Source organism: Oreochromis aureus, linkage group 7 (genome assembly GCF_013358895.1).
Source record: "Oreochromis aureus strain Israel breed Guangdong linkage group 7, ZZ_aureus, whole genome shotgun sequence".
Lineage (NCBI taxonomy): Eukaryota > Metazoa > Chordata > Actinopteri > Cichliformes > Cichlidae > Oreochromis > Oreochromis aureus.
The window spans coordinates 34,859,748-34,887,275 of record NC_052948.1 but is presented as its reverse complement, the minus strand read 5'-3'; the positions used below and the strand labels follow the sequence as shown (position 1 = coordinate 34,887,275).

Here is a 27,528-nt window from a genome sequence, read left to right as displayed (position 1 = left end):
GAAAGTTTTTAAGTGTTTGGTAGTTTTTCAGGAGGTTGTTCATTAAACTGTTGATCTAATAAACTTGTTTTTTCTTTTTTTTATGCTTATTGTGACAAGTTTGTAGAGAGAGGCAGATCCCAATGAGAATCCACGGAACACTTGCATGAAAGACTCAGTCACGAGTTTGGTCCACTCCATAAAGAAAACCATGATTTATGATATTTTTTTCACCATAAGGGAGACTATCATGTACAAAATAAGACCTGAAACCTAAAGAACATCTATACTGGCTTCACTTGACCACGAAGCTTTTTTTTTTTAAGTCTTTTTATAGTGAAGTGTTGGTTGTAACATGCAAGTACATTACTTTTGTTGTATCAAGTCACATAATGTATTAGTTTAGCAGTTCAGGTAAACAAAGGGATCCACAGCAATATTTGTTTCTGTTTCTTCTCCTCTCTTAAGGGCTGTTGCATACTTTTTGAGTGCACATGTGTTGCTTAGCTAGAGAGACAGCAGAAAGGATAACCTTTATGTGCTGGAGGCATTTGTATTATTTTGAATTTTGTTGGTGAAAAGGACAAAAACAACATCATCGTGTAAATGCCAACTGTGCCTGGTTGATATGTGTCTGTCACCTGGGAAGAGCTCTAATTTCAGATGCTCCTGCTGGCTACGCACAGCAGCTCCACAAAGTGGTCCACTGGCGTGAATTTTTACAGAGCTGGCCTTAGACAATGGCACAGGTTCACTATTTTGCTTCTGCAGAGCAAATTGCTGTAGAGAAAATACTCAGCTTTTTGACTGCAAGGTCGAAGTGGCTTTTGGACTCATAATATGCTTTTTTTGTGTAACCTTTAATTAAAAATCTGGAACTATTGCTTATGTTATTTTTTAAATTGCTGATAATCAGAGAATGACAGACAGACAGACTTTACACAGGCTTCCTCATTACCTATAGATATGTACATATAACAATAATGTTAATGATAACGAACAACAGCAATATTCAGATGAGCAGAGTGAGAACTCGACAGAACTGAAAAGCAAAACAACTTATTTACAGAGTCAAATCATCCTCATATTCAGTGTTACTCCCTTGACTGTAATGCTGTAATATTTACTATTAATCCTTAAACACATAATTTCCTCTCAGTGCATGGTTTTTTTTTGTCGGACTTGTATTTATCTTGTTCCGTACATAATTTGGACTGTTTTAAGCTCGACCGGGTCAATAAATTTAAGTGTGTTTAATTTAAGAGTAAGTTAGATGGTGGATTGAAGCCAGTTTTATTAATGACTTTTATTGCTCATTTATAATGTAAATCAAAGACTGTGCTGTGAAAATGTATCCAGGTGATATATCGAGAAATGCTTTTGGAAAAGGTATTTTAGAAAAATGTAATAATTGTCTCCAGTCATTAATAAATCCAGTTCTGTGAATATATGACTCACATAAAGTCTTCATGATACGTTTGTGGGGTGGCTAAAAGGATGGCTACACTTTAGTTTAGCCAACCCTTAGCCAACCCCTTTAGGCCAACCCTTTACTCTGCTCCTGGGTGCAACAGCTCCTAAAAAGCAATGACTCACTTTGGTTTCAAATAAAACAACTTAGTTTTGTTACCGACTGACAAAGTAACATTACAAGACACTGCTGGACGTTAAATGGTAAATGGGACTGATACTCATACAGTGCCTTTTGACTCATTTGAGGAATCAAAGCGTTTCTACTGTAAGTGTCATTCACCCAATCATACACAGCAACATGGGGTTTAGCATCTTGCCCAAGAATACTTTAGCATGCAGACTGGAGTATGGATCGATCCACCAATATTTGCAGTTTAACTGCTACTCATGTGCTCCTCCTTATATTGTACAATTGATGTCATGCATATATGTACGTAAGATACTAGAATTTCTAAAAACTTAAAAATATCAGTATTTAATGTCACAGGGAAAACCTGAGTCCACATCATTTTAATTTGTAGGTACTCGGTAGATAAATATAACAAGGCAACTAAGACAAATGACAAGTACACAGCGCTGTGAGAGAACAAGAGGAGGCGGTGCTATGCTGGCAGTTGGTGTGTGTGTGTGAGTGTGTCTGCATGTCGGCTTGCTGTTGGAGCATAACTGGCATCAGCCCATTAATACTGTGAAAAATAAGTGATGACAGCTTAGAATATTCAGAACTGACATACAATGAAAAAATCATTAGATTTTGATAACATCAGTTTGCGCGCAATTCCATTTGTAGTCATCAACTACAAAGATCGACTGAGGCACACATCTGCTCTCCAAATCACTTGCCCTGTTCAATTTTTGGGGAGAAAAAAAAGAAAAAAAATGAAACCAAAAGGGAAAATATATCTTCTATATTTGTGTCTTCATGGCAGGTTCCTCCTGCTAATGTCAGTTTTCAACGCTCGACAGCAAATAAGCTACTCAGCCGAAACACATTAAACAGCATGTACAAGTCACTCGGGTCTGTTGAGATGCTGCCGGGCTTCTTGCGCCTCAGCACCACTAACAACATGCTGTCTGCCCGTGACATGTAAGTTACAGTGCGAGTTTGATTACTTTCTCTCTCATTCCCCCTGGTGTAACAGCAGCAGGCGGCTGACAGACAAACACAGGAACAAGAATGACTTCAGCTGGCCTTTTCAGCCTTAGATGGTTATGTGCATTTATCTGGCATGCCTCCTATCCTGATGCAATAATAATATTGTTTACAATAATATTTTGAAATTTCGAGTCAGGTCAGTGCATTTGAAAACAAGAGATCAGTGCTAAAAGAGTAATAATAAAACAATACAACACATTAAAGTTATAGTAATGAAAAAAATAATCAGAGCTCTGTCTGGTTTAAAAGACAAGTTGTAAAAATTTGTTTTATAACAAACCGAGCAGAGCCTGAGCTCAGCAGAGGAAGTGGCAGATGAAGCTTGCAGGTACTTTTGCGTTTGTAGTGAACAATCTCGAACAGACCATATAAAGAAGCTATTTTCTCATATCGCAAAATCAATACAGTGAGATGCACTGTAAAGCAATATAATGAGACTTTCTGCATACAGCAAGTATTTTTGGCATGAAAACCATGTGGGGGAGGAGCATAATAAAAAGATTTCAAATAGCTAGCTAATCTTCTCATGTGAATTCCAAAGCGAGACATCGACAAAGTATAACTAGCTATGCCGCAGACATAAGTTAGATAAGCAATGTAAGTGCAAGGAAGTGAGAGAAAAATGAAATTGAAGCAATACCTTCAGTCCTCCACACTCTGCTGCTGACCCTTGGTCCACTCCAGTGATGTAAATACCCAAAGCGTATTCTGCTCCCCCTCGGATCATCAGACCCAGAGACCGGCCATCATCTAAAACCAGGTTGACCTATTTAACACAAAGGGAGAAACCAATAAAACAGGATGAATAAGGGTATAAATATCAGCATTTTAAATGACACTGCAGTCTCAATTGTTTTCCTTGACAGGCTGCCAGATTTGCTCATGGTGTCAGGCTGCTCACATTGAAATGAAGTTGTGAAACACAATGCATGGAGCAAATGACAGCCCTGCTCTGAGAAGGGATTTAAGAGCAAGGAGATGAAGAATTTCAGGAGCTACTTGGATGCGGTGAGTCAGCACCAGTAATGGGGGAGTCAGAATCTGTTTTGATTAGAGGAACGGCTCTCTGAATTGGTCAATCACTTGGTTCACAAGGCTCATCCGTGTCATTTCCTCTGATAAGCAGCATGGACAATATCGGACACAGTTTGAATTCAAATAAACCACCACAGGAATTATTGGGGGACTACAAGATATCTCTGCTACACCACCCAATTAAAGTACTTCTGCAGGGAGTGAGTGATATGTAGACGATGTACTGTGCATGACTAATCCGGTGCTTCCCTTAAACTTGTTTTCAAAAGATATTCCACTAGAACCACAGCGTCTATTCGGTTTGTGGCCTGGAGAACAGAATTTGCCGTGAAGCAAACACAAATGTTTCGATTGTTTTGACATTTTTACTATTATTCTGTGCTTGGTTTCGAGGTAGTGAAAAAATGTGGTCTCTGATAAAATATGGCCATTACCAATGTTAACCTTGCGCACTAAAATAATTGTGCTTAAGGGTACATTGTGTGTATCACTCAGATGCCACTGGCTTGGCAGCACAGTAGTACACTACGAGAAAAGAGCAGGTCAATGAATCCGACTAAACCAACTAACTACAACACTGACATGAATTTAAACCAATTAAAATAAATAAGGTCAATAACATAAATACCTTGTTGGCTTATTTTTTTTAACCAATACAATTCTGTTTGTTTATATTCTTGGATACTATTGTCAGATTTTATTCTACAAAGTTAGGAAAGCAATGTTTAAGTCAAATCTGATTTTGCCTCACACATGCGGAGAGGAAATTACTTTAAATATGTTGTAAATTTTTGGATTGGCCTTACTTTTAAGCATATAGTCAAACAGATATCTGTATTCAGAGCTATGTATACTCTGGAGATGCTATGTTATAAAGAAGTATAAATGTAAATGTGTCCGTTTTCTTATACTTGTATACTACAGTGTATGTACAAGCAATCACAAAAGCCCAAACTTCAGACTGTTGTAAATGTTTATTTTAGATATTTTCCCTATTTTTTTTAAACAGTATGATGTAACTGAAGGGGGGTATGCTTAATATATCATGTAATCTCAGGCATTTTAAGATAAAGATTATCTTGAAATGCGAATCAGGCAAAGCTACTCAAGTAGAGTCGTTGAGTAAAATTATGGACCTGGAAATGAGCATAATAGTTCCCCTTTAATATGGCACTTTTACCCCAGGTTATATACAGTACTGCAGCTGTAGATATTAACCACCCAGCTGCTGCCCCATGACTTGGTTAGCAGAAGAGTTTGAAAGACTTAGGCGGTCCTATTTGCAGTCTGTGCAAGTGTAATGATGGGTTCATTCGACTGTTAAACTGCTTTATTGTAAACCCACTGTCAGGAATTCTAGCAGGGCATTGTTTAGTGCCTCTGGGTCATCTCATCAAGACTTTCCCTCAACTCCACGGCTATTTGCATTGGCCCTTGAGCCTCTAGCTCACTTAATTAAGTAATCTTCTAATGTCAAAGGCATCTCTTATTTTATGACACACAACATTACATGCTAATGATTTTCAAATGTGATTCTACCCCAAAACAACAATAAAAAGATATTAGGAAAAAAAAACCTTCCCTCCTAGGCCCATTGTTTGCTCCATTTCCCCCCCTTTCTCCTACTTTATACCAGAGCACTAAGCAATGCTTTTTAATAACATTAACAGTTGGTCAAGCTTACCCAGCTTGAACTTCGAAACACTCTGGTTTCTCTATATTTGCCATTAGCGGCTACTTGGATGAACCTAGGATTTGTAGAATATCTACATTTGGAAAGCAAAGAGACAACATCTAATTTTACTCTGTCCGCTTGGGGAGGCTCAGTATTGCTTAGCTATGCCAGACTTTAAATTGTACTTTTCTCCATCACAATGAGGCTCTTGATTACTTGGTTTGATCCCAGTGCAGCTGTCTGTTGCCAGATTTGAAACGAGGGATCAGTTGCACACTGGCGGCTACAAGATGGCACATATGCTAATATCTGTATTAAACAATGTCACTTTCATCCAAGTGATATACCCCTTGGCAAAGACTTGACATCTGGCGCAGAGGTTTTACTTTCATTCAGAGCATATTGCACTGTGGTCCTCCTTTTTAATAACAGCTATCTGCCTATCGGAGATAAGCGAGCCACCTTTGCTCACCTCTAGGAATATGCAGGCTTTCATGTTTTCTGTGACATTTATGCAGGACATGGAGCATAGTTTTAATTGCCAGATTCATTCTGCTTTTTCTGGCACAATATAGCAACTATTGGGGCACACTATATTTCCCAGCATCACTTTAACGCTTTGTCTGTCTAAAAGAAGTCCCAGTGTTCTAATGTTTCTGTTTTCTAAGCAATGGCCCTTGAGGCCTGTTCATTTGGGACAGACAAATGCAATCATGTGTGCAAGTTACACTATTTTACTGTATTGAGTGGAATTTGTAGGTACTGTATAAAAAGTTAAACTGTACCACTTCTCATTGATAACGCCATGCCAGCCATTCATTTGTTAAGTTTAATGTAAAGTTGGGTACTTAAATATTTGGACAAAAATCACAGTGGATTTTAAATCAAACAAACAAGATGTGGTTGAAATGTAGAGTTCCAGCTTCAATTCACTTTTAAATATAAGGATTTATTTTAATTCTTTGCAGTCAGTGACTGAAGTCTACAACCCATGGACATCATCAAATGTTATATATTTCCTCCCTCTAGATTCTCTGCCAGGCCTCACTGCAGCCACCTTTGATTGCTGTTTGTTTGTGGGCCTGTGTCTTTAGATTTTTCTTTACTAACTCAAAAGCACTACTGGGCTGAGATCAGTTGACTGACCAGGCCACTGAAGAAGATCCCATTTATTTGGCTTGAGAAAGTCTTGGGTTACATTTGCAGAATTTTCTTCTTCAGTATCCACTTGCACTGCCAAGCATCATCTGATCGTTTTGCAGCATATGACTGAATCTGAGCAGAGATTATAGCCCTGCACGCTTTAGAACTCATCCTGCTACTGCTATCATAAATCAGAGAGTGCAACTCTCCCCCAAAGGGCAAGGGCTATACTAAAACTTTGACGCTCTCTCCATGCCCATGCTCCATTTTTTTCATGGTCAACTTTGATCTTGGGCAGTAACAATGAACGTCAAGGTCAAATGGTTAGCTCACGTAGCTACTCATGTCCCCCAAGGCCTGCAATATTGTTGTGAAGTTTGAAGATGAGCCATAAAAAGTTGTGGGTAAAATATAAAGTTTTTACTGATTTTCACAGTTGATGTGACCTTGACCTGAGTTTCACTGAAATTAAATCAGATGGAGTTATTGGTATCTAACACAACATAAAATTTTGAAAAATTGTATTTTGAAAACCGTGGATACTAGATTGCTAACAAACAGACAAACAAACAGACTGATTACATAATGTCTCCCTTTGGGGGAAGAATTAACACTAAAGTCACCAATTCCACTGCAGCCATAAATGCATATAACACTGTCTCCACTATGTTTGACAGATGTTGTAGATTGTTTCAGATCATGAACTGTTCCCCTCGCTTTACTTTTCTCTTCCCATCACTCTGGTACAAGTTAGTTTTGGTTTCATCTGTAAAAATATGAATATATTTGTTTTTTGTTGTTGTTGTTTTTCACAGAACTGTACCAGCTGTGATGTGTTTTTGGTCTATTCTGGCCTTTCTGCTTCTGACTATAACCACTGTTTTGCATCTTGTTGTGAACTCTCTATATATACATTCATGCTCTTGGTGTTGCCTTGGCTAGATGTTGTGAAGGATTCTTAACCAGGGAAAGAGCTGATGATCACAGAATTCTTTCCATGGTTAACACAAAAAATCTGTATTCGTCAATTTTCTGTGATGTTACTGAGCTGGCTGGTGTAAAACCTTTCCATTTTTAATTTATTTTAAAAATATTTTGAGTGCCAGGTTGCCTAAAGTTTTGCTAATTTATTTTAAAACATATTTTGAAATTTTTCCACAATTTGTAGAGTGTATTTGCAGATTCTAAATGTTTTTCTGCTATTTCTTTATAGGTTTATTTTTACAAAATCCTCCATCTGTTTGTTTTATCCATTAACATTTTAAGCCCTCTGTTGTTCCCATTTCAACCTTTTTTACGATGTGTTGCTGTCATCATATCCCAAATATTCTGTCTTAGCTTATCCTTTTTAGGGTCATGGGGGGCTGGGCCTATATCCCAGCTGTTTTGCAAGTGCCTAATGTAAAGTGCCTAATGTAACAAGTGACAAGTGATAAGTGGCATCATATGGCAGGAAGAAAATACCAAAATCAGACAAACCTGCAGCCAACAACAAAGTAATTCATTAATTTATTGCTGCATGGTTTGAATTATTTACTACCAAGAAGTTATGATCCTAAGTTAAACCTGAGCCTTAGCTGGCCAAACAGTGATTAATTTCTGAAGCATCAATATGAGTGTCTGCGGCACTCATACAAAGCCAGAGGCGTTTTGAAAACCATTAGTTTTTTAAAAAGTTAGATTGGAGGCTTGCTACATTTTAATATAGCTAATAAAAAGCTGTACTACAGTAGAATGACAATAAAATACCACCTTCCCAAAGAAGTAAATGAGAGAGCATTGGATGTTTTAAGAAATTTGCCAATGAAAAGCAAAGCCATACATGTACTGTCCGGCTGCTACAAAGCAACTTTCAATAGTTGTGGTATTGATACAAAGCACCTGATTGGACTTGGATGCCATTCACTTACAAATTCATACATTACAAATTAATGAATGATTAGTAGGCTTCAGATGATCCAAAAGGGGAACAGTTCTGTCATTATCAGAACAGCTGTGGATCAAAGGAACTCTAGCTTGCATAATTCAGAGCATGGTCTCACCCACAGACTAGAGAGCTGAATGAAGCAATTCCAAAAGAAAATAAACTTAACTGAGACATATTTTCTAACATATTTCTAATTCCATCCTATGCAGACATATCATGACTCAAAATGAATGATATCAGAAATAGAAACTAGAATTTCAAAGAACTGCCAAACACTATTTAGTACTGGATTAATATTTGCTCATCTGCAATGCAGAGCTGAAGTCTGCATTAATAGAGCTGAAGCGGTTAAGATTAATATGTAGCTCTTAGGTGCTAAAAAATTGAAAGTTCTAGTGCAATAAATCTTTTAAACAGCTCTGATAGCTCCTTCCCTGCAGGTCATGAGGTGATGAGAGCGTAAGGTTTTACGGCACTCGAGGTCCAATTATTTTTATCGTTTAAGTTTTTAATTTTAGCATCCAGTGTTATACATTTCTTTTACTGTGCCTAAAGTTAGCCGGCTCACACAACCAAACTTAAAACCAACTCCCATTAAAATTCAGCATCTGAAACATATCTTTTCAAATTTATTCAACCTGTTTTTAAATAGACTGTCTCATTTTAGGAAGGTTAGAAATTACAAGGTAGGACTAATAATTATCCAGTGGCTGTATTTGTCCAGTCAGGTGATAAAATGGTTAAAGTTCAGCCTCATGATTATTGTTCTCTAAGGTCAGTTAATTGAACTCTATGAATATGTAGGATGAATGGAGGATGAAGCCTTTTTTTAGCTGTCACTGGATTAGAGCTGGGGTACACTGTGAACTGGTCACCACCCCATCAGAAGGCTAACCCAGTGCAATAGACAACCTTTTCTCCTCACATTCTCACAAACAGCCAATTTAGAATTTCACCAGTTAACCTAACAGGTCACAAGAACATGCATTATAACGCCACACAAAAAGGCCTCTGCACGACATTTTTCTGCAATTCTGGGATGTGATCAAATAGTCAGTTTTGCTTAGGAAGGTTCCTAAATACAAATAGTTGACAAGCAGTGCAGGTCGTGTAAATGTTAATTACCAGTGAGTCTTCATTTCATGCTATAATGTGCTGATATGTTCTGAACAAACTGTTAAACCCACAGATTAACTATAGCCATTATGCCGCAGTAATGCAGTCTGCCTGTTATGAAGATCAGAGTGAGCTTAAAGTTTACTATAATTCAGCTTGCATTAGTTATGTGCTGAGTGTTGCTGCATTGCCAGCATTTAGGATTATAATTAATTATTTTGCTTCAGTCACAGAGGCTGAAAGGAGCAATAAAGGCAGGAGTTACCCTGCATCATGTCTATAGTGGGAAGAGTGTGGGGGACAGGATAAATGACAAACATTTCACTTTACACATTCCCTTTCTAAAAATTCTAGCCTTGATAATAACGTCACCAGTTCATCTGAGTTTATAAAGCCTGCGTCAAGCAACACAACAAGAATAAAGTATCTAAAATGGGCTATGGGACATTGTCATTTCCACACTGCAGACAAATGTCAAAAATACCTACTGTCACTTTATTAAACGGTGTACTCTAAGTGGAGTCGGATCCTCGGATCCTCTTCTCTTTTCCTAAGTGTATGAATCTTCTTGCTGTTTTTTGTTGAGGTCAAGCGAAACTGACAGGGACTTCAGAGAAAAACATCAAGTTGTGCCTCAAAGGACTCAAGTAAGAGTTAAACAGAGTGGGCATCGGAGTCCAAACAAAGCAGTGCTGCACAGGGACTCCCATCTCAGTCTTAAACCTTGTTCACAGCATGAGGTCTTTTCCAGAGGCAAATTTTTAGTCTGTGCCACTGGAGGAAGTCAAATAGGATTGTTTTTGTGAAATCTATGAGATGTTTGATGATTTATGTATCAAATGCTTTTAGACTTTGTTACTTACTTTAGCAGCACAAAATGTAGCCTTAGCATACACCATTAATTTTTTGGGTGCATTCTTCTGCCCCTTAAAACATACAGGTCAATATAGAGCATCTCTCTAGAAGTTCTGTGGATGTCTGTGTGCAAGACAGGTGCAGAACACCGACAGGCTATCAGTTAACTGTGCATTTAATTGAAAGTTTCTCATTGGGAACAATGTTGGTGAACTGCTTGTCAAAGCAAACGATTCTTGTTGTTGTTACCGCATACTGTCCAAAACCTATTAAAAAGATATCATAATAAATGACAGTTTGGCTTCTTTCTGACCAACGCTGAAACTAAAAACGTTTTGAAGGCTTCTTTGCTCCAATCAGTGCATGTAGTGTAGTGTAATAGTAAACTTATAGTAAATACAGGCTGTTAAAAGTACAATGTAGGAACTAATTTCTATTTTTCTAAAAAGGCATTTTTGGTCTAGTTTAATGCTTTGCATGTAAGGTCTCTACCTTCTTCTCGTCCCCTTCCTGCAGTAGCTGCATGTTGCTTCGGCGCTGACTGTCAGTTCTTCTCAGAGTGGCGCTGCGATGCTCAGGCAGGTCAGGAGGAGGGGACACACTTCGACCCTGAGGGTCAACCCAGGTATAAACGTGGTTGGTGACATAGCCGCCTGGAATGCGACCAACTGAACGCACTGAGAGGCAAAGCTTTTTACTTCCCTTGAGCACCTGAGGAGAAGAAAAGAGAGCGGAGGAGAGTAAATTGAGACCAACTAAAAATAAAAAATAAAAATTTGCTTTTCAGTATGTGCTTGAGTTGAAGGAGCAAAGTATACTCGCATATCTACACTTGAGTCAATTTAATTTGATTTGACAAAGCCAAAACATACTCCCACACGCAAACATCCATGGTTATAAAATCAGTGTGAGGGCTTAGAAGAAGATATTGAAGTGAGAGACAACACAAAAAAAAAAATCAAGCTGAAACGAATGTTTGGTAGAAAATTAAAGATTGCAGAGAGAAACGGCCAATATTTGGAATGCTTTTCTAATATCCAAAAACCCCAAATGACCAAACAGCCCCACCACCCACACACACAAACAACAACACTTCTAACACATTTCTACAGAAGATTGCTGTTGGCTGTGCCTCATTGCCTTCTGATAGCTTGCCATATGTGCAATCCCTCTGCAGATCGATGTATTCCCATGTGCCTCGTGGTCTGGAGGAATCAAGCTGAATAGGGTTGAATCTCTTAATGATCAAAAAATCCTTGTGTACCACCAACACAAAAGGACTCTCGACTTTCATTTCATACTAACGATACACACACTGTTGATTTTTAAAACAGATACTGCAACAGTCTCAAGATTTGTGAAATACTCGCTCAGTACAGAGCTAGAGTCCAAGACTGTCACAACAAAGACCACACCACAACGTGCTAAAAGACTTCCCAAAGTTCCTCTTTGTCAGGAATCCAATTTAATTTGTTACAATGTCCCTCCATTCTCTTCTTTAGTGAGCTACAATTAAGCTACCCCTCCCATCAATCTTTATTCATTTGTCTTCTCGCTACAGTTCTTGCAAGGAACTACTAAATGCTTCTGTTGAAATGCCTATTAACATATGCTCCGAGCAACAACTAAAATCATTACTTGTCAGAGTGCTGTGGATTGCAACGGAGGCCCATCTCTTTGAGCACAACAACCCGACTGAATCAATTTCACAATTTTGATTTGTGCTGAGAGATAATAACTTCAATTCTGAGGCAACAAAACCCTGTCAGCAGTGAAGATGCCTGATTGTATTGCCATGCCTTTGAGCACTCTCTCCCTCTTTCACCTCCTGCTCCCTTTCCGGGCGGCATCAATGCAGAACTGTAGATAAACATACATAGCAGATAAGTTGAGTAACACATGAGCAGTTGCCTTGCTAGCTGCCTTAAAGCTAAAAGCAAAGAAGGGAGAAATGTGTGCATATAACATCCAAGCAAAACCACAAACTGCATGAAGTAGAAAGGGAAAATTGCATGTCTTCGTGATTAACTGCGTCAATTATGACTGTGGTAACGTCAAAAACAATCTCCTTGTTTTGAGCAATGCGTATTGTCACCAGAACATGAAATGTGTTGCATCCGTCTGAGCCAGAAGACATCACCAGGGGGTCCTAGGAATCAAAACATAATCACGATGGAAGGCTGATACTGAAAAAAGCAAATAAACTTCATTCATTGTTTAGTCAGCATTGGCATTCCCATTGCTGGGTCCATTAATAATCTAACAGCACAAAACTAGTAAATTAATTTTTATTACCTACAAGCATGGTGAAATAAGTAGGAGTCACTATATATTACTCTAGAACTGGGACACAGCTATAATTACAACTATAGTTATTATAGAGGAGGATAGAAATTTGTATTGCATGGTGATTAAATCACTGCAGAACCTTTAAAAATTAATTCAGGGCTTTGAACGTACTGCACCATCTATAATCTAAAGCGGTTAATTATAGTTGCAAAAAATGTTTTTTGGGATGAAGATTTCTGCACTGATTATTCATAAAATGTGGTCTGATTTTCATCTAAGTCACGATTATAAACAAACAACCTTTGACTAATATTACAACACGCCAACAGCTGTACTTTTCAGGTCGTCATTAACACGCTGAATAATCGCACACAGAGATAGTTGAAGTATGTGAAACTGTGATAATCAGTCAAATAAAGTTGGAGTCAGATGTTTCACTTAAGAAGATGGGACTGCAAGTATTAGATGTGCATACAAAGTCTTGGTATTGACAGTTGGTTGATGAACGTGACCTTACAAATAGCTTTACATAGATGCATTATGCTGGAAAATGATAGTAAAATATTTCTTAAGATCTGGCTATTTAGTACTTTGCAATAACACAAATGGAAATTCGGCACCCTCTCTTAGGATTGGTCATCTTCCAAGGAATGCATCAAGAGCAGAATGTGCAATCCTGAAATAGGAAAAAATGCACATGAGGGTAACAAGAAAATTAAAGATACAGTTAAAGTTTTTGGCAATACAAAAGCCTATGTAGCCTTAGTACTGTGTGACCACACCAAAACCTTATGCATACTGAAATATTACAGCCACACTAGGGCAAACAGCAGTTAGATAGTGGCATGATCAAAATTATTGTGACTGTATGCAATGAACTTGCGATCTTGTTGTTTTGAAATGGTTGCTTTAAAGATGCGAACCATGTCTGCAACCACTCGCAGTCAGCTGCAGTCTTTAAATCGACTTTAGCCCATTAAGACAGTGATAAAAACAGAAATGTTTGCTATCAGTTTGAGTCAATTAAAGACCATCTGTTTGTAATACTATGGCAATTAACTGTGAGAAATCAGTGAAATATGGGAGTCTGCTGCCATCCGTTGCAGTTCTGTTACCATCTAAGCACACTCATGTTAAATAGAAATTCACATTAACTACTCAGATTTAAAGTTTACCCAAAACCTTGTAGATTGGAAACAGAAATTCCTCCACAAACAGAGAAATACTTGCTTCAGGACGGCAACTTAACTGCAAAGTGACGTAGGTGCTCAGTAGCCTTGCTTGTTGTTAGGAACATAACCAGAAAGTTGGCAACAAGTTGAATCAAGATGCATAGACTGACTCAGACTGGTTGCAATGTATCTGCAATCTTGGCAATTATAAATTAAACAGCAGGTATTGCACACTTCACATCTGATCAAGGCAGTTGGTCATCACGACTACTTGTAATAGCAAAATCACTGCAATCACCAACTAATACTACTTTTCATAGTTGTAAGGAGTCTGCTATCCTATTTTATACTTTAGTGTGAGCATTGTGGTGGTATGAATACAGTTTAGGGCTGTTTTTGCATTGGGTTTGCTGTGGCAGTCTCATATGTAAGCAGCTATGAAACATCTGGCCACCTGTAGATTCTCCTTTAGCACCAACAACCTACAAGATACAAAAATCAAGTGTTTACTTATCTATCCAGCCTGTAAGTGATGATTAAACTGCTTGTTTTTTGTTAGTTGAGTCAGATTTTGTTTTTCAATAACTGACTTAGATGAAGATCCTGATTCCAAAGGCTTTAAAAACTTTTTGTTCTAACTGTGACACACTTTTGTGGCTTTTTTTGCAGTGATTGCTTGGTCCAGGGGTAGACTGGTTTCCTTTTCCAACCAGCATGCACACAGCCTCTCTTTGATTTATAGCTCCATGCAGGCGCTATCATTGTGTGTGCTGGTCTGAGAATCTTGACTGCATTTAGAGGAAATAGAGGGGGAAGGCAAATGAGCAGTGTTTAGACACAATGAGAAGAGGGAGAGCAGGGCGTTAGGGTAACATGACACACAAGGAGAAAACGTGAAGATGGAGGGTAATGGAGGTAGCGGTGGGAGGGCAGCAGGTTTAACAGGCTCTCTCGTCCTGTGAATAAGAAGCAGCAGTAATCAACAAAGCAGCTGGGGTACACTGGTCCTAATGCCTCATCCCTGGTTGAAAGTGCTGATAGTGACACCGGGCTGATGAAGCTCACCACTGCTTCCGAAGCAGAACAAAAACCGTTAGGAAAATAATGGAATATATAGTAGGGGATAATCAGAAACGGCAACGGCAGGTGAACCGCTTTCAGACAATGCCATACTCTCACGGGAGTCCAGGCAATCCATTTCATACGCAGAAGCTTACTGCACAAAGCCTGGCTGCAGAGACCAACCACTTCCATCTCTTAGAAATGCACGGTTCCATACTGCAGGAGGTTTGTGGCAGGAAAATTACTGACTAAGAAATTACTTAGGAGGTCTGAGGAGTCAAACTATAAAGCCTGGTTATATCATGGCTATTAAATGGTCCCTATGATATTGTAAATAATTTTCAACTGGGATAGCTAAAGCTCCAAAAACACACCAAACACAAATCCCTTGATTATGTTCTATGCCTCTTATATGCCATTACTACAAGTTATGCAAATACTTGTTCCTCAATTAGATTTATAACGGTAAAATCTTTAAATACATTTAAATAAAAAATGATCGTTATGAGGTTCTAGCAACATCACCTTTAACTCTGCCCATTTGTGGTGCAGCAGCAGTTTTACAATATAGACCCACACAGTGTTAAACCACGCAATAAACATGGGGATAGTGAAGACTGGATATACTGTGGTTCCACAACTATTAGTTAAGACTTAAGAGTCATATTATCTGAACTTTATCATAATTACTATAAGCCTTTATTAAAGTTCTGTTACAATATTTGGATGGGATTAAATCATTAGCAGCATTAGCTATATTCTAGACAGTTTTTCATGAGGTGCAAAATTATAGAGACAGAGAGAAAAAGAGAGTGAGAGTAATGTGTGCAAGCTGACAAGGAGACTAATATGAGCTAATGATATCTGACAGCAAGAAGAAGAAATGTTATTCATTTAAATGGGCCTGTTTTGTTAGAAAAGAAGTTAGGAGGACAAAATAGACTTATGTACCATCTATCCTCTGACCCAGTGGCTGCTGAAATAGGCCCAGCTTGGCCACGACCCTGAATTAGATAAACAGTTATACATGTGATGTCACCTGCTGGTCAAATAGGTTTTTTTTTTTTTTTAGCATTTTGGCTATTGCCTTGATTTTTGTGTGTTTTTGTTAAATAAATGTCAAAAGTGCATCTGACATTTTCCACACGCCACTTGCTAACGAAAGGTAAGGTAGCTATGTCGTGCATCTTAAAGCATACCCTGTCACTAACTCTATCCCTGCAAACACAGAGGTCAGCACTTCCTACCCATTATAAAGAATGCAGACCCAGAAGTTCTTTTATATACAGTCTATGGTTCAGATAAGGCGAAGTAATATAATCCTTTAGTCTTCTGTTACATTTATTTATTTTTTTGTGTGCTGGCTGATGATTTGGCTCTAAGAGATTAAGCCAGTCAAAGCTAATTTTACCAAGTGACTTCACATGCTTGAGAAATTATCATGACTGTGTGACCCCCGTACAGTCACGCACACAAACACAGACACACAAAACAAGCTGCTAATTCACAGATGTTCAAGTACAACAAAGCACAGGTAAAACGTCTTTCATCACTTTATTTACTGCTGTCACAATACATTTGTCAGCAATAGGAGATTTTTTTGGTTTATTTTTACAAACGTTACACAAAGGTTTGTTCACTCACTTCCACGCTACTACTATTAGCACAAATTATTTTTTATTTTTTATAACATACCTCTATATTTAAGTACTTCATACACAGTGCTCCTGGGGACAAACATCTTTTTCCCATTTCGTCAGTGTGCTGGTCGATTTATTAATGTTTTATGTTAAAAAAAAAATTCTAATTCCAATCACAGTATCCTGCTCACAGGAGAAATTGAGCATATTCTGTAAGGAATTACGCAAATACAAACATAAAAGCCTACATTCTTTTTATTTGTATAAGTGTATGTATTTTATGAAAGCAAAACACGTATAGGAGTTACGCTTTAATTTTTAGGACCCTCTATAGGTCACGCCTCTTGCGCTGATAGATTGCTTCCCACTCCTGGCATATATTTACAAGTGATACTGTCTTTGTGAAATCCTAATGAAGTGTTTAAGAGGTTTTTTTGTTTTTTGTTTTTTGTTTTTTTGTTCTTGAAAGAGTTTCCATTATTCTCCCCGCAGCCCAGAATATTCAGACTTCCTGTATGATTGAGTCTTTGGAGCTGAATCCTCTATATCAGACGGTTTCACTAGTTTGTGAAACCCTGCAAAAGGTCAGCGTTGGTGGAGTCTTTTGGAGCATGATGATTTGATTGTCTTTGTTTCTGTCAGAGGCCTCAAAGAAAGCATAGAGTACTCTAATCTGTCAAGAGATATAAAAATGTTTCATGTGAAAGAACAGGTTTAGAACTGGATGATCATACCTGATATATTAACAGTATTTTTATAAGGCCATGGATGTATTTTATACTTATAGATGGCCAACTGCAGAGACATACAGTACTTGCTTTTTTCTTTTTTTTAAAAAGTCCCATAAATACAAGCTTATTGTTACCCCTTGGCCCCAGAACTATTCCAAGCCTGAAAGGCTTCTTGCAGCTGAAGCAGAGGAAGATCCAGTTTGATGTACATGAGAAACAAACTCTGAGACAGCTGATCCAACTTTGGTTTGACTTCTTCATTAAAGCAGACTGTTTTCTACACAGATTTACCAGTGAATGAACTCAAGGAAAGGGTTGTCAACAGTATTGTCTAAATTTTTACTATAGGAATGTAAAAAGTTGCTTGGACTTGAATATGAATAACAACATATGGGGAATCACTGTTGTGGATACTGGCCACTTTGTGTGTCAGTCGATGCTGGCAACATGGAAAGGTCATTGACCAAACAGACCGTACATGAGTAAAATATGAGTAAATGTGAGTAAAATACATGTAACATCTGTCCAATGCAATTTCAGAAAGGATTGGAGACTGTAGTGAATTGCCAAATAAGTGGATCCTCTTAGAAATATTTAGTGGTGGCTAATTTTACTTACCTTTTGTATAGAAAATTGCTGCTCTGACAAAAGATGTTTTTCTCCTGATTTACAAGAGCTTTTGGTAACAATATTAATTGTTTTATTTCCATATTTGGTTCCAAATGTAGAAGAAACTGACTGCTCAAATAAGGTCTCAGCAATTCTGCATTTCATGTCAAGCAAGGCTTTCCTTGTGACTAATAAGATTTCAAAGTGAATTTTAAATTCAAACAGCAAGAACAATATTGATGTGTGGTAACTGGCAAGTTACTGGCTGCTAACAATAACTTGCATTACTCAGGGAGAACTGAGTTGTTCAAGAAAAAAGTGTCTTACAATCTAGATGGAAGAAAATCAGAAGAGTTTGTAGTAAAAGTTCCAAGTTATTGACTGAAAGAATGTTTTATTTTTATTTCAGCTTTTTGTAGGTGAAATAAACAAGACTGGATGACTGGAGAGATGTGAAATTCAACGTTCAATGCTGGTCAAAAATAAGATTCCCAGTACAGATATTGGGGGATGCTGTTTGCTTTCCACTACCTGATGCAAGGTGTTTTGCCCAAACTGGGATTTTCTGGCTCTATTAACAATGCACAGCAGAAGTAAGTAAGTGTCAGAAGCACAAAATGAAAAGACAACAAACAACAAGGAGCGTAATTCTGCACCCACATTATCTTAGAAAGGCCTAGGAGATTAAAATGACTGATTACTCTTTGCTGGCACTGCTACATTGTGTGTTCATAATGTGTGTATGTGTTCAATTACAGCAGGCCTGGGGAGCTCCGGAGAATAAGCGAGCTGCAACAAAAGTAGAACGTGCGTTTGTTTGATGGCTTGTTGGAAATCCGAGTGTGGCTGGGAGGAAAGCGGATCTGTCAGCGGTGTCAATGGATCATAGCTGTGCAGCGTTGGCACAATTTTCAAAGTTCGATCTATCAGCTGCATGCGTTTGTGCCTTTAGGAGAAAGGCGAAGCGTGTGAGCATTGATGAAGTGCGTTACCCCGACGCTGAGCGGAAACAGAACAAACGCAGGAATCACACGAGCTCGTTTCCACATCAGTTGAGCTTGCATGTGTCACACTGACAGGTAGACCCACAAGGTGTCAGCTTCACAGCACAGGGTGCAGTCAGTATGCATTATGACAACAATATGTTTTTATGGTAGTGAGCTACAGTCATATGGACAGTGAAGATTCAATATCCCCATCCCTTGTCCAATAAAATTGGAGGACTATGTACTAAAATGTTTTTAGTACCTTCAGTTTTCATCTGACATGATACTGGGTGTTATTTTCTGTTATTTAGTACACATTAACATTGCGCTGCTTAGATACTGTATCAGTCACACCTTGAATGGTAAATAGTAAATGTACTTCCATTTATACAGCACTTTTTTAAGTCTTAATGACCACTCAGAACCACACATTTACACACACAAAGTCACACTGTGCTTTTATTGTATGCGTACATATTTATCTGTCACACAAACATGCACTCACACACCAGTGTATGCGTCACACCACCCACGTCCCAATTAGTGAACGTGGACCAAACCACTGCGAGGAGTAGGATTGTCTCAATGCTGAAAACTGCAAGCTTGATATTATACACAGAAAAATATTTGATACTCAGTGACATTTTTGATACCACATGGGCAAAGAATGGCAAAAATTAAGAGGTATTATCATTATTATTATTATTATTTATATATCAATATTAGAACAATACAACCTACCAAAAGATTATCTTAGGTAGTGTAAAAAAAGTAAAATGGTAAATGGCCTGTATTTATATAGCGCTTTACTAGTCCCTAAGGACCCCAAAGCGCTTTACATATCCAGTCATTCACCCATTCACACACACATTCATACACTGGTGATGGCAAGCTACGTTGTAGCCACAGCCACCCTGGGGCGCACTGACAGAGGCGAGGCTGCCGGACACTGGCGCCACCGGGCCCTCTGACCACCACCAGAGGGCCCGTAACAGCAATATTTTTAGGTTATTTGAGGTAATGCTGTGCTTTAACTGAATTGAAACCATATTACATTACTGATCAAATAGAGTTGGTAAGCTGGGCTGCTAGTGTTTTATGTCTAGTTGCTGGTAGACTTTTCTCAGCTTCAATCCAAGGCTTTCAGAGAGGCACAACACTTTGTAGACACCGTGTAATGTTGCATAGGTCCAACGTTTTATTATTAGCATTGCCTCTAGCTGCTACCTTAATGATAACTTAACAGATGGCTAATGTGGCTATCAGATAATGATGCTTTTGGCTGCTCCTTTAAGTCTTGATTAAACTTTCTGCATCCACAAGTCCACCAGGGTAGGCTTGGGTCTGAGTGACATAAATTTAATTAGCAAATGAGCAGTGGACAGCCATGTGCCCGCCTGTTTTTTTTGTAACCACGTGGACTCGTCCACTGAGATTTAACATTGCAATGCACCAACTGTGTGTGTGCTCCAGGCAGTGGACTTCAAATAAGTCTAACAGGAATACCTACTTGACCATACTGTCTCCAGCTGTCCCTGGTCTAGAGATTTATGTCACTGGGACCTAGAGGAATAAATAAAGAATAATAAATAAATAAAGAATAAAGCTACTTTTGGCAACTCAGTTGCCACAAGGGGCGGCACTGCACATTTGATCTGGCCGAGTTTTACACCAAATGTAAAATTCTGATAAAACCTCACAAGGGATTTGTGTTTCTGGCTGGAACTGAACCAGCAATCTTTCCTTTGCTAAGCAAAAATGTTAACCACTACAACATTGGAGACATTTGACACAGAAAGTATAATCCTGGTTTAATCAACTTTATTTAGGGATTTCCAGAGCAGATGGAACTTGGCTAAGATTTTACATCGGATTCTCTTCCTGAAGCACCAATCTCAATTCTGTGACTCCCTGAAGCTCAGTTTGTGTCCTTTAGATAGTTGCTAATAGCTAAAGGGAAAAGGTTAACTTTTATGATAACTGTTTAATACTTCAGTGTTGGTGAAATAGGGGCTATACTGACCTCTCCAAAGTCCTCATAAAGAGTTTTTCAGTGTTGTGACATCAACTACTTCTGCTGTGAAGGAAGGAGCTGCGTGTCTGCTGTTCTCATGCTTTGCTGAGTAAAGTTCTGTGTCAGCTGGAGGGAGCAAAGATGGTGCTGTCTGAATCAATATTGTTGTGAAAGAGTCAAATTCTATAATAATTTTTAGCATCAATTAGCACCTGATTATTGATTTTACTTTTTTTTTTGGATAACCTTATGAGTGGGAATGTGCATTTAAAAAAGAAACAAATACAAAACAAAACAAAACATAAAGCTTAAGAGCTTTCACTGCATATCAGTATATTATGCAAAATTTTATATTCATAAAGGTAGATTGAGGATGAGAATACTCAGAGACCCACTTGTACCAACCCAACATAATTTCCACCCATAACAATACAAATTGGGAGGTGAGTGGGGGACTATAAAGTTGTTCTCCAAATGGCGTATGTGAGAAGAAAGCTGCTTGTAATATACAGCCATTTACTGTAAAATAACTCATCTGAATTATATGTGGCAGACTGTATAATGTTTTTGTCACTCACAGGACTTACAGCCTTTGCAGATATGCAGAACATACCAGAAGGAGAGTTAGTGCTGACAGCGGTGGGATAGCAAAACTGTTAGCTAAAAAGTACAGCTCATTTTTTCTTTTTTGAAAAATAGCTCAGAAAAATTTATCAAATCTAAAAACAAATTAAGTTGGTAATAAATTGAACTGAAGCATGATCCGACAAATCCAAAGTAGAAACAGAATCCCTGTTTATCTAAAGGCCTTTAGCAAGACCTTTGGGTCATCTTTTATCAAACTGATGATCTTTCTTGCCATTTTAGTGATTTAAAAATGTGAGCGTAGTGGTGTGCTATGTGTATAAGCCGACACATGCACATTTGTTAGACATAGGGAAGCAGTTTAGGCTCCAAATGAAGTAAACACTTCAAGGATTAATGAGTAATTGACAGGGCTGCAAACACAGAGACTTAATGGAGCCAAGTCATCACTCACAGGGATTTGCCAGAGGAAAACATCTACAATGCATCTCCGCTACCCAAGCCATCTTCGCTAATCCTTCTATTCCCTAATCCATCTTGAACTGGTTTTTTTTCCATGTTAATTTGAATAAATAGCTTCAGCCACCTGCATATGTACACACGTATGTGCACTTATCCCTGCAAGTTGCATACAAAATACAAAAACAATCTGACAGTAAATGTGCCGAAAAAAGACTCGGGAGGCAATCAGCAGTAACACTGTATCTGCCTACGATTTTCTCTCTGTTTCATTTAATCTTTTCTGCTGCTGAGCCCATCCTTTCATCACAATTCACAAGGATGTGAATTATCGTGCCTAGAATTCTACTCTGTGATTGATATCTCTACTTTAAGTTAAAAGTAGAAAAAGATTGATGCTAGCTTTATGCAAATGACAGGATGGATAAAAAAAATTTTCTCAGTGTGGCAACAAAGAAAAATCTAATGTTAAAGACTGTTAACCAATTCATCTTATACAAAGGGCAATCAAAAAGTTCTTCAACTTCATCCAAAAAAGGAAAACAAGAGTCCAAACCAAATTTAAATGTGTCTGCCATATCTGCTTGTGTTACTCAGTACTGCTTTCAGTCTGTTATGGCCACTTGATTGTAAGCGTTTCAGTTTCACAATGCATCTCAAACTTGCACAGAAAGCAAACGTGTTTAGGATCATCACTGGTGGCAAAAGCTGGGACTGCCTATGAGTAAGAGAGTCTTCACTGTGCAAGCCCAAACTCTGCATATAAGCTGAGGAGTGCAGCCAGAAGCATGATCATCATAATTTCCTTCAATATCCACTGGTTGTACACCATGAATCTGTGCCCCAGGATCAGGCTGCCAATGAGAGTTCCACATCGCTCATCACTTCATCACTGATGGTCAGTCCAGGCTCCAGTTGCCAAGGAAACCCCCTTATTTAACATCCAGTCAGATGTCAATTAATGGTATCCTGTGCTCTCATTAGTAGTCACTTCAATCGTTCACCTTCAAGTTGAGAGCAGTTTTAACTCTTTTGCATTGCCAGCAGTTATTTCACCAATCCTCACTTGAAGCGACTGAATGTCATCAGCTTTCGACAGCCTCTGGTCATTACATCACTGCTTGTTGATTCCTGTGTGGACAACTTATAAGATTTTGATTTGTCTAAGAGAGTATATAGTGGAGAAATCTGGCCACAGACTTTACACAGACTTTACACTCAGCCCTCCCGCATTCCCCAAATTCTTCAACTTCATAGTCTTCCCCAAAATGAAATTCAACTTGAAGCCCCACTATTATTATGAAGATGCAGCGCACACAGTAGAAGCAAAGACCAGAGTAAGTCTTCCACAGAGTGACCTAAAACTGGCAGGATCACTGAAAGAGGTTCAGTGGGGCACAAGGGGATAACCTTGAAGGGGAAACCAGCCACACCTCATACAAAACATTTCACACCCACTGGTCCTGCTGCACATAGGCTATATGAAGCAGACTGTCCTCGGTATAATGCGTTTCTCGTCCTGATTTCATGAGTTAAATTACTGACACTTTGGAGAAAATGCCGTGGGTCTAAAGTACGCACGATACACATTTGCAAGAAGAGAAAACCATAAAAATGCGGTAGGAACATGCATGTTTTTAAGAAATTTCAAGACCTCCTACCTGCAAACAGCGACACCAAAGACTAATAGGAGGATACATCAATGGCTAATAAGTTACAATTATGCAGTGATCAATATGGACACTGAAGTGCTTAAAATTGTTCAAAGAGAACAAAGTGTCAAGACGGCAAGCGTTACTATGGATTAATTTACCCCCCACTTGTTCCTTTAGACCACCTCATTAATCAAGCTCGTCTCCTATAGCTCCTCTCCTCCCTCCCATATCTCTTGTATTGAACCCCATATCTCTCAGTGGATGTTATATATGATGCTGCCTCCAGGACATAGATGCCCACCATCTTTCAATGAAATTTACTCACACAGACAGAGAGCAAGAAAAAGGGAGAGGGCAGATAATGACACCAGCAAATGCCAATTCATTGCTCGCTCTCTCCTTCATTTATTCACAGTCCTATTGCGCTTCACTGCAAATGAGTATACATTTTCTGTTTGTGTCAATTTAGAACGACTGCATTTGTCATTGTTTTGTTGTGAAACAACACAATAGCGGGGGCACAGTGGTGCAGTTAGCACTATCACCTCATATGCCTGCTGGTTAACTCCGTTCTATGAGGAGTTTGCAGGTTCTCTCTGAGCCTCCAGATGCTCTCGTTTGTCCAAAGCATATTAGGTAAACTCAGTTTGATTTCAGAGCTATCACTCTTTTCATTAAGCTCGGTCCGTCCTTTGTTCTAAATTGTGCAAAAGGCCTGTTTTGATTGTCCTGCAGGTGACTGCAGCTGCTGAAAGCTCTGTTTCTACCGCAACACAGAATCAATTAATGCACCTCAGCATTAAGACTGGAGATCTGCATGGAGCCATCGGAAAAGTGTCTCAGATATCAAATTGGATGGTTCTGAGTAATTATCACCGCTGCGGCACAGAGCCTTATGAAAGCATGTGCCAAGACAAACTGAGTTACTGCAGCTACAACAGTAAATTTAGAGATGGTAAAGAAGTGAAGGTGCTTAGCATAGATTGAAAATGTAAATGAGACAAAATGCATACCTTCATGAAGCATTTGAATGCCTGATGACATGACTAATTTTTTATATTTAGACTTCAGAGTTAAGAGGAAATGATTAAATACTGTAAATTATCAGATTTTCTCATCTGAACTAACAGAAGATTAATATCATTACCTCTGAGTATTTGTTCCGTCTCGAGGATAAAATGATTATTATGGTTCAGCTAATATATATATTTTTTAAAAAGTTGGCCATGGTTTAAGAAAATACACTGTTAGTGAGGCTATTTCTAAAGCACTTTAAATCATTGCGCCTAGCATTCTAACTCCAATACATGAAAAATGCATTAAACAGACTGCAATTATATGTATTAAATTGCCTTTAGTGCCTTGCTTCATAAAATACAGGATAAATAGATACAATTATTAACTAGTGGAACTTTAAAGCAGAGGTATAGACTGCTGTATTTGTATAAATTCTTTAATTTTTGTTTACAGCTGAACTAGAAATAGACAAGGTCCAGGCATTTAACCGTTGTGATCACAGCAACACAGCAATTTAAGAAGCAGAGGGCAGACAGTCTCCTCCTGAAGGACATATTTAACTGCTGCCTTCTTGGGTGAAGATGATCACACATAAAGGGGTCAAAAAAGTGGCATCTCTGTCAGTGGGCGGTGTTTCTAACCAGCAGTCTAGCTCACTGTCCACAAATATACCGACATCCTGTCAGTGTGAAGGCTTTATTCATCTGCCCTCATTTCTGTAAAAGACACTTCTGCAGGGAAGAGGCATGAATTATAGAAAACCGGAACTACAGCACCTCAGCAGGAGCTAGTGCATGTCTGCATAGGGTATAAGACAGTCTCATTACGCACCACTAAACTGTGAGTGGCTCTAAGTGTGTGTGAGTATTTCTGTCTGTGTGTGTTTTCCTGTGTCTGCATGTGTGTTTATCTTTGTTTTCAGGCAAGTTTGCCTGTGTGTGGGAAGATCAAAAGAGTGTGGAGGCAGTAAAGTTTCTACTGTGGTACCTGGATAGGAACTTTTAATGCCTGGAGACCTGACGTGTAACTAACAAGTGTAGGAAGGCGCTTTATGCATCACTGTACATGCATGTATACTGTCTGCTTATAGGAGACATTTTATCATTCTTTTCAGTTATATAATAAAAATTTTAAGTTGACTTTCATACTGTTAACTATTAAAATATGTGTCCAAGATCTAGGCTAGTAACTCCAGCCTGCCAAGGGGAAGAAGAAAAGTTAGATGATATTCTAAGCTTCTGATCTTCTGCCTTAACCCAGGTTAAAGCACACGAAAGAATGATGAATGTGAACAAACTGCAGCAATACTTTTAGGCTCCAAAACGGTCATCCTGTGAGATAGCCTTGGACAAAATTCTCAGTGTCAGTAGACGCATATCACAGCAGCAGTAACACTTAAAATTGGCTGTCCTAAATTTCTACCTAATAGGAAAGCACAATTAAATGACACACGGATCAATGAAACACCAGCAGCATTGTAAACTTAAATGGAAACAACATGGTTTATAAATATAGTTAAGGTGTGGTAGAAAACACCTCACTCATATGATTTGTCTTCCAGATGTTACCATGAAAATTAAAACATGCATCACAGTCTAGGATTCAGTGGGCTTCATTATCGTATATCTAGCCTATATCTTTATCCAAGTATATCTGATTCAAAGTTTTGCTTGTAATAAACTTTGCTGAAACTTTACAGTCTGCATCTGACTTAAGCCTTGATTGTACTCTGCTGCAAGCACAGCACAGTGATGACATAAGAGTATACTGAAGTATACTCAAAGCTTTAAGGTACATATGGTACATTTGATGCAAAGTACTTGTGTCAGACATAGCTAGTAAAATCAGTAAAGTCATACTATTTAATCAAGTCTTCTGATTAAATATTCTTTAGATATATCCAACTTCATTTGTCACATTCAAATGATACAGATGACCAATCATGACACAAACTTTAAGTTTATATTTGTCTAATATTGAAGTAGTAAAGCATACGTAGAAAACAACTGAAGTCATCATTTAAAAAATACGAAGAAAAAAAGTTATCCAATTCTAGCTGACTGCGAAAAAAAGTAATTGCCCCCTTGCTAAAGATTAACCACATTATTTGGAAAGCTAAGTTCAATTTCACTTTAGACACATCCAGGTCTTATTACTGGCAGACCTAATGAATGAAGAAATCCCTTAAATAGAACCTGTCTGACAACATAATGTACGTTAAAGGATCTGAAAAAGCAACACATCAAGCCATGATGTGATGTGTTGCTGAGAAAAACAGCTGAGGAACAAAGCCTGTGACATCTATCAGTTCCAAGGCTTTGGGACTCCAGTGAATCATGGTGGGAGCCATTATCCACAAATGGAGAAAATTTAGAACAGAGATGAACCTTCAGATTAGCCAGCCTACCAAAATTACGCTAAAGGCGCATCAATGACTCACCTAGGATGTCACAAAAAATTCAGAACAACGTGAAGAACTGCAGGGCTCACTTGCCTCAGTTAAGGTCAGAGTTCATGATTCAAGAATAAAAAAGAGACTGGGAAAAATTGGCATCCATGGGAGAACCCAAAGGAAAAAAAAAACACTGCTAACCAAAGAAAAAACAAAGGCTCATGTCATATTTGCCAGGAAACACTATGATGATTCCCAGGACTTTTTGGAAAACATTGTGTGGACTGACGAGACAAAAGTTGAACTTCCTTTGAAGATTTGCATCCTCTTACAGCTGGTGTAGGCGCTTTGATATCACCTGAAGCAGCAGGCCATTCATGCTACCAAACCCTCCAAAGTGGCTGAACCCTCCTCCACAGTGATGTGAGTGACTGCCAGTCAATTCATTTCAGTCCAGTTACATTTATATACCCAAAACACAATGACATTTGCCTCAAGGTACTTTATATTAAAAGCTAAAGACCCAACAATAATAAGTTATTGCAAATGTTTGATTGC

General features: G+C 38.4%; 1 protein-coding gene across 2 annotated transcripts in view; it reads right to left on the bottom strand.

The window, feature by feature from the left end:
* whrna (whirlin a) overlaps positions 1-27,528 on the bottom strand; it is a 209,183-nt gene that overhangs the window by 117,004 nt on the left and 64,651 nt on the right. For both annotated transcript variants that reach the window (XM_039614236.1, XM_039614237.1), the window contains exons 2-3: positions 10,852-11,070; positions 3,249-3,374 (exon numbers count right to left, since the gene is read on the bottom strand). In XM_039614236.1, the coding sequence (XP_039470170.1) occupies positions 3,249-3,374; positions 10,852-11,070 (345 nt within the window). The remainder of the gene's footprint in view (positions 1-3,248; positions 3,375-10,851; positions 11,071-27,528) is intronic.